Source organism: Coccomyxa subellipsoidea (genome assembly GCF_000258705.1).
Source record: "Coccomyxa subellipsoidea C-169, whole genome shotgun sequence".
In the NCBI taxonomy this organism is placed as follows: domain Eukaryota; kingdom Viridiplantae; phylum Chlorophyta; class Trebouxiophyceae; family Coccomyxaceae; genus Coccomyxa; species Coccomyxa subellipsoidea.
Window position 1 is genome coordinate 3,578,703 of NW_005178042.1, and position 14,808 is coordinate 3,593,510.

Genomic DNA, 14,808 nt, shown 5'->3' on the forward strand with positions numbered 1-14,808 from the left:
TTATCTGGATGAGTTTGTTCCATTAATTTCAGGTTTCCCACAGTGCTTCAGCAGGACAGCTCCTGGGCAACAGTACCGTATTATGAACGGCCAGCTGCTGTGTGAGCACCACGTTTATGACTCAGTCATGCGCAGGCATTGCTGCGCAGCTGACGGAAACGTTGTAAAACATTTCCTGCTCAATATAGATCAATATTGGTAATGGCCTGCAGGAAAGCTGTGGACTGGTTATATAACCATATATGACCACGCCTGTTCTTTATTATACATCAAAGTCTCATATTAAGTCTCACTTCAAGTCTCAGCAGCCCATCTTGATCATCGCACAGGCATGCATTGTCTGCCTTAACATATTCGCAAGACCTTTCATCTCTTGCCAGCAGGGCCTTCAATATACACTGGTATCTGGCCAGTCTCTGCCAAAGCTTGCATATTAAGTTCCATCAAAGCACGCAACCCATGCATCAGACACAAACTTATTTGATCCACAAATTTTGACTGACTCGGCATTATTCACGACCCTGAAAGTGAGGGCAAACAGGAGGGCTGGGCCGATTTAGCTCATGACAAATGCAGGGCCTTTATGAGGCCCTCAGCGCCGCCGGCATCCCACAATAACACGCGCCCGTCCCACCCAGCCGTGGAGAATCGCCCTGTGGGCTTGCCGGCCTCATCCGTGAAGGCCTGAAGATCCACAATAGCATTGCTGTGCCCCTCTGTTGACGCCCCTTTTCCGGGCAGCTGCTGCGGTACATCTGCTGTCCTCTCCTGTGTCCATCAACAGACGATGTATAGTGCTGTTTATATCCCATCAAAGTACTTTGTGAGCAGTCTACAGACAATAAGCCAAAGAGAAGAATTCAAACAAATTAGGAGCATGCAAGCTGGTGGGTACCATCGATTGCTATGCCAATATCAAGGGTATTGTTTTCTGTCTGTTCTGTTCTGTTCTGTTCTGTTCTGTTCTGTTCTGTTCTGTTCTGTTCTGTTCTGTTCTGTTCTGTTCTGTTCTGTTCTGTTCTGTTCTGTTCTGTTCTGTTGTGAACCTGTTGTGAACCGCTTACAGCAGTGGGCACCTTCTTGGCGGGGGAGCGGAACATGGCGAGCTTGGCTTCGAAAGCTGCGGAGACCCCGGCCCTGCGGACGCCGTCGTCGATGTGCAGCTGCGGCTCCGGCAGCAGGGAACGCGCAAAGGACCAGACGCCGTCGCCGCCCCTCTCAAACAGAAACACCTGCCCCACACAACCAGGACTACCACCGGATCAACAGTCCATGCCGAGACTCTTGCTTGTGCAGGGCATGCACAAATTGCCTATGGCAAATCCTTAAATTAAAGAAACTGGAGTTGAGCGTTACGCAGGAACACTCATAGACTCACTGAGATTGCATCTCTGTCTGGCTCTCTTGAATGCCTGCCACTCGTCAACGCTCGAGAGCAAACCTTGCTGCTTCAAGGTACAGAAATTTGGAAGCCCCTTGTGATAAGACTCCTACCTAAACATGTTTTATATGTTTCCAAGGGCCCACCTGACCGTCAAAGCCAGCGCCAACGAGGCTTGTCTCAGACAGGAACGCAATGCAGCGCAGTGGCAGCTGAGTGAGCTCCAGCAGCTGCCGGCACTCAGGCGGGGGCTGCAGGGAAGCTGCATCGGCGCCGTCCAGACCGCCCAAGATGTGCAGCGCTGGCCCATGGCTGCTCACAACCAGCTGAGAACCTGTCGCCATGCCAAGCAGAGTCAAGCGTATCCCACGATATGCACTGAGCAGATGCTGCAGGATGTTGCGATTGCGTGTGTTCACGCTCACTGACATCCTTAATAAAGATGCCATCTACAAATATAGTGCTTCCGCAGGCTTGAAAACGAAGATCAAATCCAGCTGCAATGTCGTCAAGCTGCGCATTTGCACATGTTTGGTGCGCAAAGCCTCCAATATTCTGTCTGCCTCATAGCCTGACAGATCCCTGCCTGGCCTGACAGAGATGCTGAGTCCAGGAAGGGTAAAAGACACGTTCCATACCTGAAGGTGACCAGGCAACTGCGTGCCCCCAGCCGACACCGGCCTCCACATCCATCAACACATCACCAAACGTGCCAGGTACCGCAGCCTCCCCATCCAAGCCTGCGCACATGCAAAAATGACCAAAGATACTTAGATCGAAGATTTGAAATGTCAGTCACATTCAGCATAGCAAGAGAGCAAAATTGCATGTCACTGTCTACATCAAAGGAAGTCTTGCGCCACTGCCAGAGCACCGCGGGGTTGGCACCTTCCGATAAGGAAGAAATCCACGCCTGACAAGTGATACACTGATTCTTCAATCTGGTCATCAACTACCTGGCGGTGCAGCGTTGAAGACCCTGCAGCGGCCGTCAGTGGAGGTCGTGGCCAGCAGGGCGCCTGCCGGATGCCATGCAACAGCCACCACGCTGCTGCTGTGGCACCTGCAAGGGTCAAAGATCATTCTTGGGGCATGTGCTGTCCATCTAAATGATGAGTAGTTCCAGGGCGGTGTAAGCATGGCAGTCCTGAAGAGTGTGCAGGTTGAGAGAGATGGCCAGCAGGCAGTTATCTGTGAGCTGCATTAAGATAAACAGATGATGGGTGGACGAACCTTCTGAAGTGCTTGCTGACCCACCACTTCTGTCCCTTCTCCTGGTGGCTGATGCAGATCCGCTTCTCACTGCTGCCAATGGCCAGCTTGCGGCCGCAAGGACTCCATCTCACGCACAGCGCTGCCAGCTTCAGCCTCGTGAACACCTGTTCGCAAAGTCACAGAAGTGAAGAATCTCTCTATATAACACGATGATGCAAATACTGGCAAACAGCCGTCCCTTTATGACACGAATAATCGGAAACGGAGACAGATTTAGCATCAAAAGATATACATACCACATCCGGCGCCCATTGGTCGCCGTCACGGCTCCAAACAAACGCAGTGCTGTCATGTGAGCAGGAAACAAAGCTCCCCCCACGATTCCAGTCGATGCTTGAAACAAGCTGCCTGTGCTGCTTCAGGATTGTGGTGCGTGCCAATGCACTTCCACTGCCCACAGCTTCGTAAAGATGTATCTCACTGTTATTTGGGCATATCGCTAGGATGGTACCATCTGAGTTCCAGCCGTGGCAGGAGATCACACTTGCCAATCTGTTGGACATGTTTGTATATCACATTTTCAGCACACCAATGATGTCTTTTCTTGAAATAAGACAATAATTGTTCAGAATTCCTCCGTAAGGTTCCAAGAAATCGCTTTTAGCGTAGTCCACGAGCTCTGGTCGACCAGAGCTCGAGATTTGCGCAAGGCACAAGATGTGTCCGGAATGAGGTATTTACATTGATTTTACGTGACAGTCACGAACTCCTGGACGTGAGGGGCAGAGAGAATTTCAAGCAAGGCGTCCACGTGATAGCTTAAGGTGAGCACGTGCCGCTATTGATGAAACGCAGTACCTCTGGAATGCGAGGCCCAGTCCGTGCACAGGCAATTGGATGGCACAGGTATTGTAAATTAACACTGAAGGATTACTTGCTTTACCCGTCATTGTGAACTCAGAAAGGGCGACACCCATCTGATGTCTTGTGCTTGGGCTGTGAGCCAGGATTGGTGATATGACTTGTGTTAGTCTCAAAGAGAAGAACTTGAATTGCTGCAAAGTTTGAGGAAGAGTTTGAAAGCTTTTGAGGAACGTGACATGAGCTCTTCGGTCCCCAACCTGAAGTTGGCATGTGTCTGAAGACTCCATTAAACCTGTAACTTGAGACTCGTACTCTACCAATAAGGAGATTTTTGTGAAGCCGAGACTCGCTATGGCAGCGTCGCAAAAGAATGTCACTTATGGACTCAAGTTCCAAGCAAGAGCGATGGTGCCGTTCCAATCAGAAGGAGCACAGTCGCGCTGGCTTGTGGGTACCAATGCTCTGAGGGATGAAAACGAGGTGATTTAGATTTTCTCATCCTCTTGCAACCCGACCTTTACAGCTGCTAGACATTACCTGCGCTAGAGAGCACTCTTCACAGATCCTGATGCACATGCAGATCCAAATCCTGGAGTTTGACCCAGAAAAGGACACCATACGGATGGCAGAGGTCCATTCGCACCCGCAGGAAGTGTGGCAGATTGCACCTTGCCCTTCAGACCCGCGCACGCTCATGACGATACACAACGAAGGTATCGTCTCCAAGACGTCAGATGTGTGCCAGACCTGTCTCAATATCTGTGTTTGCACACATGCATGTTAGCATCATGGTTGCCATGTAATCGTCCTTGCTAAGATCCATGCCAGTTGCAGTACAGCTCATGAGTGGCTTTGCCATGCAGAGGGCGTGCACACAGCATCTCTTTGGCACATGCCGGAGGAGAATGGTGCACTGGAGCAAAAGGCAGAGCTCAAGGGCACCTCCAGCGTCAGAGCAGTTGCTTGGCACCCGGCCCAGGCAGATACAGCCCTCAGCGTGGAAGGGGCCAAGCTTCTGCAGTGGCGCCTGGGCGGAGCCAGCGCAGAGGTGAACAAATATCAGGAGCTCGCAGACATTGCATTGGTACTGACAAGTGTACAGACTTTTAGGAGAAACACTGAGTTGCTTTCAGCGGTCAGATGGGTTTGATTCTGCAAGGATGCCTCACTCCTTTTCTGTGGAGGACATGGCATGGCAGGGAGGCCCTGGGAGGTGGGTTTCTGACTATTAAATGATCATGTAAGCTGAAGATTTGGGGCCCCCCTCCTATATTAAATTGATCTACTTGTGCACAGGTGGCGTCAGAGTGCGCCAGCGGTGGCTCGGAGCAGCTGTCGGGGGGCGCATGGGACCCCCACGATCCCAACCGCTTCTGCTCTACTGGCGGCAGCAGCGTGCAGGTGGCGCTTTGGGCTCAACACAGTAGCCATCCTCGCACGGAAACAAATTCAGAAGCTCAAGTCTGTCTCTTGAAACATTCATGCAACATAGAAGCAATGATGCCATGGTCGTCGGACGCCATGGTTAAATTCTTCTTTTCCAGCGTTGCATGCTTGGCGCATCAACTTTGCATGAAGCAGGACGCATCAGATGCAGCATTGCCGGAAGGGGTGCTGCTTCATGTTGAGATGGGCATGTATCACCAATATGAGATCAAGTGCAGCCTTCCAAATGTGTTGGGGCATGCATGCATGCATGCGTACAAAATTGAGCCTTGCTGGCCGGCTCAGGTGTGGGATCTGAGGAGTGGGCAGCAGAGCGGGGCCATCAGCAGCGCGCATGGGATGCCGGTGCGAGACGTGGACTTTGCGAAGCAGCAGGACAACCTCATTGTGACGGCCGGGGACGACTGCAAGCTGCGGCTGTGGGACCTCAGGCATGCCCCTGTCCAAGAGCTTTAGACGGTGTATATTGCTGACTCACCTGTACAAGTTCTGGAAGTGAATGCCCTGCTCGGTCTCTGGTCAGTGTATAGCATTGAAGTTTAAAGTTGCTCATGGAAGTGATGGCGCCTCGTTGTTGCTGAGGCAAGTCAGGGGTGAGCGTGCATACAATGACAAACGAGGGGCTCCAGTGAAAGTAGACTCTCTAGGAGCTTCTGTCCAGACTACAAACGCTTTAAAAATAGGGAAAACACGCACTGAGAGCAGGAAGCCTGTATGCAGGAAGCTGGAAGGGCCGTCGTTAGCAGAGCTTGGGGGCCACTCCCACTGGGTGTGGCAGGCGCGCTTCAACCCACAGCACGACTCCCTCTTACTCTCCGCATCCTCCGACACCCTTGTCAACCTCTGGTATCTTCCCTCACACGCCGCCTCGGGTGAGCCATCCCTCCCGCATCCACCCACTCTCTTCTGGCCGCCAGGCTTTTCCCTCTGCCTAATAGAGAAGAGATGATTGTCCCAATCGCTGCAATGTTGAGGCTGCAGCCTTGATGCATGCCCTGCCAGAGAAAAGTTTGAACATGTAGACTAATGCTTCCTGTGATATTCTTGGAGAATCAAGTCTATGTGCTTGTCCATGTGCATGAGAAGGCTAGTCACAGCCCTTGCGCTGTCTGCTTGCCTCCTGACTCCCCGGTGAGACCCGGTGCATGTGCTTTTCTGAATTTGAAATTGCGCTTGAATAGAAGCGAGGAAGGCGCAGTCTGCGATGGCGTCCCCGGCCGGAAAAAGAGCGGCAGCCGCCGGTGGCGCCGGTGCGAAGGACGGCAAGGTGCAGAGCTACGGGGACCATGAAGACAGCGTCTACAGTGCGCACCTCCCCTCTCATGCACTCCTTGCACTGTACACTGCAAAGATATTGCAGTGTACAGTCCACACTTGGTCTGCATCCCTTGTCCTCCAGGGTGTGAGGGGCATGCCCTATTGCATCGTATACACTGTGCACTCCTGCACTCCTGCGCCCCATTGGCTCAAAGCAGCTTGAACTCTCTTTATGGCGCCAGGTGGTCTCTCACTTTGGGGCCTCCATGCAAATCATTCTATCTAAGAGGTTTGAATAAACTGAATGACAAGTGTTGTGTGCAGGTGTTGCATGGAGCACATCAGACCCGTGGACATTTGCCTCGCTGTCTTATGATGGCAGGGTAGCTGTGCACCGCGTTCCCTCCCAAGTCAAGTACAAGATCCTCATCTGATTATCACACGAGCTTGTGAGTACAAGTACTACCTGTTTGTGCTGGAGATTATCACAAGATAAACTCCAGCATGATATTCAAGGATTGTACAGTGTAGTGACTGGCGTTGAAGGCTGGCACCGCATTGTTGTAATGCCCAAAGAATGAGCAGGCACTGTCCTATTTATTAGCTGGAAGGGGCTTGAACATAGTTCTCAAAAGCTCATTACACATTGTATACGCACCAGCTGGGCAGCACCTTATATCATTGTCTGCGCTTCAACATTATGTACCGAATGCACCATTCAACGTGCAGGACTCATCGCAACCATGAATCTTGTAATATGCTCCTATCGTATACTTCGGCAGTCAGGCGCTTGATCCATCAACCATTATCTCAGCATTGCCAGAAATTCCGCCAGGTGCTCACAGGCACTTCCACTCATCCACTGGTTGTCCTAATGCTCTCACCAGGGCTAAAGCACCTATTCAATAGCTCCTTTCCTAACACACAGCCATAAATTCCACTCATAAGGAGCACTTAGACGCCTTTCTGTACTTGCGCAAGGGACTTCTCTATCAAACATCCCATACTGGGCTAATATCAGTATTTGTGTTTATTGCATCCATGCGCGTGCGCATCTATTCCTGGCCCGGTAAGCCATATTCTTCAAATTCATAAAAGATCAGTGTCCTGTCATCTGAGCAGTTCTGGTACTGTAAAGCAAAACCGCATAGGCACGGTGCCTTGTCAGAAGAACACATGCTTGTATACTCCACACAAATGCCTCCACCAAACAAAGTAGTATACACCTACGCTGTCATCGCCTGCCGAACTGATCCTACCTAGCAGCAAAATCAACACATATGCAACCATGGCAACTCTGCACGTCAGCTCAGTCCACTGAGGACTGGCCGCGGTAGCTCACTACTTATATCTTTTTTGGCCGTTTAGGTGCACGCATGCACAGCGGCTCAGCAGGAGACCTTGTAGTTGATGTTGTACGGGGTATATCCAGCGGGTGTGCTGAAGGTGGACTCACTCCAGAAGCCCTGCGCAGCAAAATTGTCAAATCCTTGCCTATGGTCTCGTGGTGCATAGCTTGCTGTGCATCATTGATGCAGCAGGATGAAAGACAATTTGAGCAAATGTCTCGAGCACAATTGCTAGAAAAAAGACTTTTGCACACTGTGCTGTCACAGGCGTATGCCTCTTTTCCAGGTTCGAAGCCAGCAATGTCAATGAAGGCAAGGTGTGGCAACCCATGGAGTGGGACGGAGGCAACGCCCACGTACCGAGGATGCGAAGGGCATGGCAGACAGATCCGCGGCAGTCGACCACTCAGCACCGGTGCTGGACGAATCAGCAGCAGCAGCGTCGGCAGCGGCCGCCATGGCGCCAGCGGCCGCGGCTGCGCCCTGCATCAGCTTCCGCCCGGCGCTGGTCGAAACAGTCGACAGCGTCTGCGTCGCAACGGGGCCCGCGTTAGTCTGCGCGGCAGGAGCGCCGCCCGCGTTGCCCCACGCGTACGCGCCAGCGGCAGCCGGCGCGGCCGGCGCGGTGTCGGCCGTCCCGGCATCCGCTGCCACCGGCGGCGGGGTCGCCAGCGGCGTGGCCGCTGAGTTGTCCACCGGGAGCTGCGTCGCAGCGGCGGCTGCTGGAACAGGCGTCTCGATCGGTGCAGCAGTCACACCCATACGGCCGGTGACCGGCTGCACTGGTGTGACAACGGCGGCGGCTGCGGCGGGGGCGACCGGGGCGGGGGCGGGCGCCGCGGGGACGGGGCGGCCGTCGGCGCCGAGCAGCGTGCAGCCGGCGACGGCCGGGCGGGTGGTATCGGCGAGGAAGTCAGCCACCTTCTGGCTGAAGGGCGCGATGATGTCGCGGAAGACTCCGCTCTGGGTGGCTGCATGCGCGCCAGCCCCAATTGTCAGAATCTGCTGCTTACCACTTTGCAGGAACAATTCAACCCCTTTCCACCCCATATTTGCAGTAAAAGTCCACCAGCTGATAACAATGCAGGCCCAGTGGGTGTCATTGCGATGGATCCCGCATCGCCAAGCTATGCAGAACAGATGTGACAGAATGCAAACTCTTTTCACTTGCAAAGTCATGATGACAGCATAGGAGGGGGCGGTGGCAGCCCCTAGCATCCCTCATCCTTTCTGCCCCTATCTTGAATGTTTCCTCAATCAATGACCTCATGGACTGCAAACATGAGATCAGAGCAGAGAGAGGCAAAGCAGCGCACAGATGGTGGCTGCCTCGTCGAAGCCGCCGTTGTTGGCAGCCGCGTCCACCGAGGCCCAGCGCCAGAACATGATGCCCTTGTAGCCGTAGCCGGACGTCACCGAGCCGAGCGCGTAGTCGTAGGTTAGCTTGAAGTAGCTGTACTGATTTGCGTATGTCTCTGTTGCTGCCGCCATCCAGCCGCCCTGCTGGCCTGCACCACCAGAAAACCCCCCTTGTCTTATTTCCCGGAACACTCCAGAATGAATTGTTCACCCTTGCTGATAAGTGGACAGGGGGTACTAAAGATTAACCCCTGTAGTCTTTAGAACCCCCTGAGTTGGATGCTCACTTTGCGATGCTACATGTGCTTGCACCTGCAGTGCTGCACGCACTGGGCATCAAGCAGCCAATGCCAGCCACAGCTTCAGACAATGCCCAAATGGGCCATGCTGTGCTGTGCCATGATCAAACAGGAAGTCTAAACAACAAGTAACCCAGAAATCCTGAGCGAGGAGTGCTGCTGTGGCCTGCTAGCGAGGCAGACGCAGGCGCTCGCACACATATAGAGAAGCTAGGGAATGGTGCCCTCACACCCTGTGAACCTCAGAAAGTACACATTATGATGTGACAAAGCAAGTGGTCAGGCAGGAATGACAACGCCGCGCACCGGCGGCCTTGCCCAACTCCTCAGGCACTGCGAAAGGGCATTGCAACAGCTACTGCAGGGGTTTGTCTAAAACAAGGGGCGCGAAGGGGGTGCGGACCGACGGCCTTGCCGAACTCCTCAATGACCACCGGCTTGCCCAGGTACCAAGCATCCTTCATGTGAGCGTCCAGCCACGCGCGGCCAAAGGCCTGGTCGGTCCTGTCCCAGTTGTCTGGCCACATGTGGATGGATGCAAAGTCGATTCCGTCCACGAGGTGGTTGGGCAAAAAGTCCTGCCCGGTTTGCAGCGGCCACGCGCCGCCGCCGCCAGAGTTGCTCGGGTTGGCCCTGCGGCGAGACGGCGTTCCCTCGTCAGATTAGTCATGTACACGCCTGATCAGGCTCTTGGGTGATAAGATCAGTCATCGTCGCCAATCTTGAAACCATGCAAGGGCCTGATCAGGCTCTGGGGTCATCTAGTCATCGCTGCCCTTTCTGATGCGTTTGCCTGATTGACTTCTGATTTTAATCGCTGCCATGCTGGGAACACGGCAGCTCAGAACTCACTATGCACTGGCATTACTAAATGGCTGAGTCGCCACTGCCATAATTGGGAGCTCTGCAGCTCTTGTCAGCTCAAAAGCTGAGTGACATGCACCCACTCATGGAAGCTGCCATTCTGATGCTGCCCCTCGAAAGACACTTAGTAAGGGAGTTGAGCTAACCATCAGGTCTCCTGCAATGTCTGGGACTTGGTGGTATGTCATCTCAATGTCCATTGGCAGACCTGCCTCACGCACTGTGACCACAGCTGCTTCCCTGCACACAAACGGGCACAATGCCAACAGCAGGCCTGCACAAGGTGACTATAGAGAGAGAGACAATATAAGGGGCGCTCACGAGGCTGCTTGGCAGTTGGAGGCCTGGTAGAAGCCGTCCTCTCCCACAGTCACCAGTTGGTTGGGCGCCAGGCTCTTCACATAGGGGGCCACCTCCGTGATCCAGCTCTGGATCTCCTGTGCGCCGTTGCTCTTGGCCGAGCGGGGCTCATTCATCAGATTCCAGCCTGCACAGCCCCCACAACGAGCCCTTGAGTCTCCACACAATAGATAGTGGCTTTTGCGAGCAGCACCATCGCCCACTGTGTTCTGTGGGAGGAGCTACCTAATCAGCGTGTCAGTCAGTGCAGTTGCCCCCGCAGAAATTACTGCGCTGCCATATGGTTTACAGAAGCCACCTTCTGTGCATGCTAGCCTCCTTACACTGCAAGCTTACACACTCATGTGCAGCTAGTCACCGGACGACTCTGCCCAATGTCCTTTCGGTGGACAGAGAGGCCTGGTTCCTGACCCTACAATCCTGGCAAGTGCAATTCCGTGCTACCCCAAGGTGGACAACTGAGATGTAGCAAATTAGCTGCTTGCCCAAGCCAAGCATATTTTGTGCACATCCCTGCTGTAAACTGCAATGCCCTCCCTAGAGGCCACTCGGCCATTAAGGACCAGAGAGTCGCATGTCAGGGTATCAGGGGTGTTAAAGGGGCCGCGCACCAAAGATGGTGGGGTCGCTGCCGTATGTGACGCCCGTAACAGTGTTGACGCGCGTGAGCACTGCCTTGACGTGGTTCTTGTACAGGTTGATGGCATTCCTGTCGCTGAAGAAGTCATCGCACTGCCGCGCTGTGGTCGTCCAGTTGGTGTACGAGCACCTGCGCGCACATGGCTTTGTTGGGTGAGTAAGCGCCTTACTTTATCGGTGGAATATTCTTAAGCATGCAGGAAAGTCCTGCACTAAACCAGCTGCTACAACCCTCTTTTCGAACCAGTTCTGGCATTGAAAGCGCAGACAGGCAAAGTGAATCATGAATAACGTTCTCTTGCACAAGCCAAAGCCGTTTGAGCCCTGGATCATGCTGAGCAATGAGCACAGCAAAACAGCGTTTAATGTGACACTGACGATTGCTTTGATGCCAACTTTAAGGGCACTCTTTGGTGCCAGAGATCATCTCCTCAATGACCACATCAAATCCCCTTTGAACAGAGCAACCCTCAAGGGAGGTGGGCAGCGCACTTCCAGTCGGTCTGGAGGGTATTGTAGCTCCAGTTGTTGGTGAGCGCAATTATGAGCTTGATGCCTGCCTTGCCGGCCTCGGCTACAACGGTGTCGAGACCCTTGAATGCGTACTCATTATAGACCCCAGCCGAGGTCTGCAGGTTGAACCCCTTCTGCACCGGGAAGCCGAAGATTCGCACCACATTGAAGTGCTGGCGCGCTGCGTCACAACACAGGGGACTCAATTTTAGGATTCTTTGTGTCACTTTGTGTCATATGCAATATTCCTTCCAAGAACAGCAGGTCAGATTAAGTGAGGGCTCTACTGCATCTCGTTGCGCATCTGTCTTAACGTCACAATTTCTCCTTGACCCGCACATGTGCCGAAAGACATCCGCAGATTTGCCACAAGACATCACGATAGTTCTTGCATATCTTGCTTGTGGCGATCGGGCACAACAAAAACAACACGCTGCAGCTTCCTTCAGCTGCCAAAGTCATGTAGTGCAAGCTTGGCAAGCTGACAGGAAAGGGGAGGATGGGGTGCTCACCAGCCTCTTGGAATTGGCTGACTAGTCCTTGGTAGTTCCCGCAGCACATGTTCAGTGCAGACTCCAGAGTCTGCATGGCATCAGCGCACTTGAGTCACACTCACAATTTGACCGCGGCATTGCACGTTCTAAAGGCTATATTTTTGGTGGGCAATTTCAGGAGCGAGCCAGGGAGATCGACAGGGGGAGTGAGCAAGGCAATGCTCACCTGCCATGCATTGTAGCCGCTGAAGAGAAACTCCTTGCAATTTTCGTCCACGAAGACTCCATTCTGCACTCGGATGTGGGCAGAGGCCTCTGCACAAAGGGCAAGAGCAATACTACTCAAAACCACTTGGCTCCTTCCTCCGAGGAAATGCCAAGTATGCATGCTCTGATGAAGTCTCCATCCTGAAGTCTCCGTCAGGATATTGCTGTCCGGAGGTATTGAATTGAAGAGTCTGCTTTCGAGAAGACCTGAAAGGTAGGACACATTTTCCAGGGCAATTGCAGTGTCAGCTAATAAGCAAACTACTACGCCATCACGAGCTTAGTCTTGGATCGACTCAGCTCTGGCAAATTAGTTTCAATTTGGTATGCCTTCTGATAATCGGAATGCCCAAGCCCGCAATTGAAAACTTTTGCTGACTTGCTAAAAGACGGCTGAGAGATGCCGAACGCAGCTGTGGCCCTTGAACACATTCCCTTTATAAAGTTAGGAGTATGACCATCCAATATGAAGAAAAAGCAACGATATGAGAGGAAATTTGGATTCGCGGAACGTGAAACTGATGTATATCGTGCTGGGTACGATGTCGCCCTGGCTGTTCCTGCCAGGTCGTCCATGCAGTGAACGCACCTCTCGCGAGAAGCAAGACCACGAAAGCAGACAGAACAGCAAACGCAGATCTGCCTCTGGTGGTGCACATTTTGATTGCTGAAGCTTCCGTGCCGCAAGAGCACTCTCCGATCCGGTTCCTACTTCCCGGCTGGGACCTCGCCCCTATATCTACACAAGTACAATCCCGATGTCTGTCACGTTTGATGCAAATTGATCACTTCGACTGCCTCCAAAACTTCGCTTGGTCTGGAGAGACGTACTCTCTTTGCCTCTGCGACTTGACCAACGAGGTTGATTGTTCTGACGGGGGGTCCGCTAAATGTCAGCCGCGGCCGCCTGCCGACAGGACTGTATCCCCTTTCGCCATGGGCTTCACGTCAACCGTCGACGTGACGTTGATAGTGTTGTTGACATCACGATAAGTCCTTCAGTGACTTCAATGAGATGTTCAGACAAGAAGTGAATATTGAATCAGTCAATGCATACCATACTGATGATGAAATGCCACGAATAATAATATTTTAAGTCGCTGAGTACCCGTCAAATACCCCTTCATGGACAGTACAGATTTCCACCTAGATGTTAGGAGCATATTGAATATTGTTTACATTGGAGACATTGACACACAGATTCTGCAATGCACCTGTACACGACGCCGCAGTTCCTCAGGCATCTTCCAAGGGTTTCGTTCGTCGATTTTAGTAGCTTTGCCATTTCAAGACCAGTCCTGAGAACAACGCATGTCGCCCGTTGCAATATACCTGACGGACCAATTGACCTTACGTGACCAGCTGACCAAAAGCTAGAAGATGCTGACAAGTACCTGAGGTCCCCACCTGTGCAGAGATTTATGGGGCAGGTGCGTGTTCTGAGCGCAATGAATTATCTTGTTAGAGAAGACGCGTGTAGCTTCAATCAGCTTTCAAAAGTTGCTTGCAATTCTGCTTTTAACATGAAGAGCTTGCTCCCCACAGATGCTTGCCCGAGGAGACCTGACAGAACATCAAAGGAGACTGTTCACAGCATACCTTATTCCAGATTTTCTGCTGCCAGATCGAGAGCACATCGCGGAAAACTCACCTTCCCTTGGATCTGGTGCTTTTTGGATCATGTACACAAGTCGCACAATTGAGTGAAAGTCATCTGAAGTGGACTGAAGAATATCTGAAGTTCCCTAAAGGGCGCCTAAATTTGCCCTTTCAGGTGGACTTCAGATTAGCTTTAGCTCCGGGGGCATTCTCGCAGTGCAATTATTTTAATGTGAAAGATGCAGGGTGCCTAGGCTAGAGGGCTTGCACACTTGGTCTGCCTCAGATTGCTCTGCTTCACATTGTGCAGATAAACATTCGTCAGGAGAACAAAAGGGGATATGTCGAGTCTTCCATGGAGAAAGTGCGACATATGCAGTGTGACAAAGAACTTCAATTGATGATCCTTCCGAAGACGAAGTACAAGATATCTGAGGAGGCTGCTGTGAAGCTCTTCTGGGGTTTTAATATTGACAACCCAACAGACAGGGAATTCAAAATGAATCTCGACTACGCTGAATCTATCAAAATCTTCACCCTGGATGGTATGCTCTTTTCACTTCCCTGTCAGAACACCTCCATTGACAAATTTCGCATGTGAAGTCTTGCCTGTCTGGTTGGCCCTGGGCTTTGGTAAGGACCCTGTTGAGCATGCGGCCGGATTTGTAGCATCTGACCATATATCTCTTTTGCACAAGAGAGGACATGATAGAATATCTGGTATGCCTTTATTGACCTTTATCGCCGTTGCAGGAGACAGCTGAGTGAGCTGAGGTGACCCTCTTGGCGAACTTTGCGAGTTTCCATGGACGGATGCATGTACCAGGACCACACTAGGACCTTATGAATCAATGCAAGAATTAACATGAAAGAGCCCTATGTCCCGACAACCGCATGCCATT

General features: G+C 52.3%; 5 protein-coding genes across 5 annotated transcripts; 2 read left to right on the plus strand and 3 right to left on the minus strand.

The window, feature by feature from the left end:
* Nucleotides 1-561: 561 nt before the first annotated feature.
* On the minus strand, nucleotides 562-3,110 carry COCSUDRAFT_39324 (WD40 repeat-like protein; the record flags this gene model as incomplete). The annotated part of the gene is made up of 7 exons (XM_005652226.1): nucleotides 562-768; nucleotides 1,077-1,232; nucleotides 1,528-1,715; nucleotides 2,020-2,121; nucleotides 2,338-2,444; nucleotides 2,615-2,760; nucleotides 3,108-3,110. The coding sequence occupies 7 exons, from the start codon at nucleotides 3,108-3,110 to the stop codon at nucleotides 562-564; spliced, it is 909 nt and encodes a 302-aa protein (XP_005652283.1).
* Nucleotides 3,111-3,811: 701 nt separating this feature from the next.
* Nucleotides 3,812-6,597, plus strand: COCSUDRAFT_11157 (WD40 repeat-like protein; the record flags this gene model as incomplete). The annotated part of the gene is made up of 7 exons (XM_005652227.1): nucleotides 3,812-3,940; nucleotides 4,041-4,178; nucleotides 4,308-4,508; nucleotides 4,757-4,861; nucleotides 5,192-5,347; nucleotides 6,099-6,210; nucleotides 6,488-6,597. 7 exons carry the CDS (start codon nucleotides 3,812-3,814, stop codon nucleotides 6,595-6,597), a joined length of 951 nt encoding a protein of 316 aa, XP_005652284.1.
* A 191-nt stretch (nucleotides 6,598-6,788) lies between these two features.
* On the plus strand, nucleotides 6,789-7,959 carry COCSUDRAFT_32091 (hypothetical protein). Its single transcript, XM_005652228.1, has 2 exons — nucleotides 6,789-7,629; nucleotides 7,873-7,959. Exon 1 carries the CDS (start codon nucleotides 6,921-6,923, stop codon nucleotides 7,095-7,097), a length of 177 nt encoding a protein of 58 aa, XP_005652285.1. The 5' UTR covers nucleotides 6,789-6,920; the 3' UTR covers nucleotides 7,098-7,629; nucleotides 7,873-7,959.
* An 840-nt stretch (nucleotides 7,960-8,799) lies between these two features.
* Nucleotides 8,800-10,510, minus strand: COCSUDRAFT_11448 (glycoside hydrolase; the record flags this gene model as incomplete). Its single annotated transcript, XM_005652229.1, has 3 exons — nucleotides 8,800-9,015; nucleotides 9,578-9,803; nucleotides 10,356-10,510. The coding sequence occupies 3 exons, from the start codon at nucleotides 10,508-10,510 to the stop codon at nucleotides 8,800-8,802; spliced, it is 597 nt and encodes a 198-aa protein (XP_005652286.1).
* Nucleotides 10,511-11,749: 1,239 nt separating this feature from the next.
* On the minus strand, nucleotides 11,750-13,203 carry COCSUDRAFT_32092 (hypothetical protein). The gene is made up of 2 exons (XM_005652230.1): nucleotides 12,219-13,203; nucleotides 11,750-12,089 (listed from the first exon to the last, which is right to left on the minus strand). The coding sequence occupies exon 1, from the start codon at nucleotides 12,964-12,966 to the stop codon at nucleotides 12,745-12,747; it is 222 nt and encodes a 73-aa protein (XP_005652287.1). The 5' UTR covers nucleotides 12,967-13,203; the 3' UTR covers nucleotides 11,750-12,089; nucleotides 12,219-12,744.
* Between the last annotated feature and the right edge of the window lie 1,605 nt (nucleotides 13,204-14,808).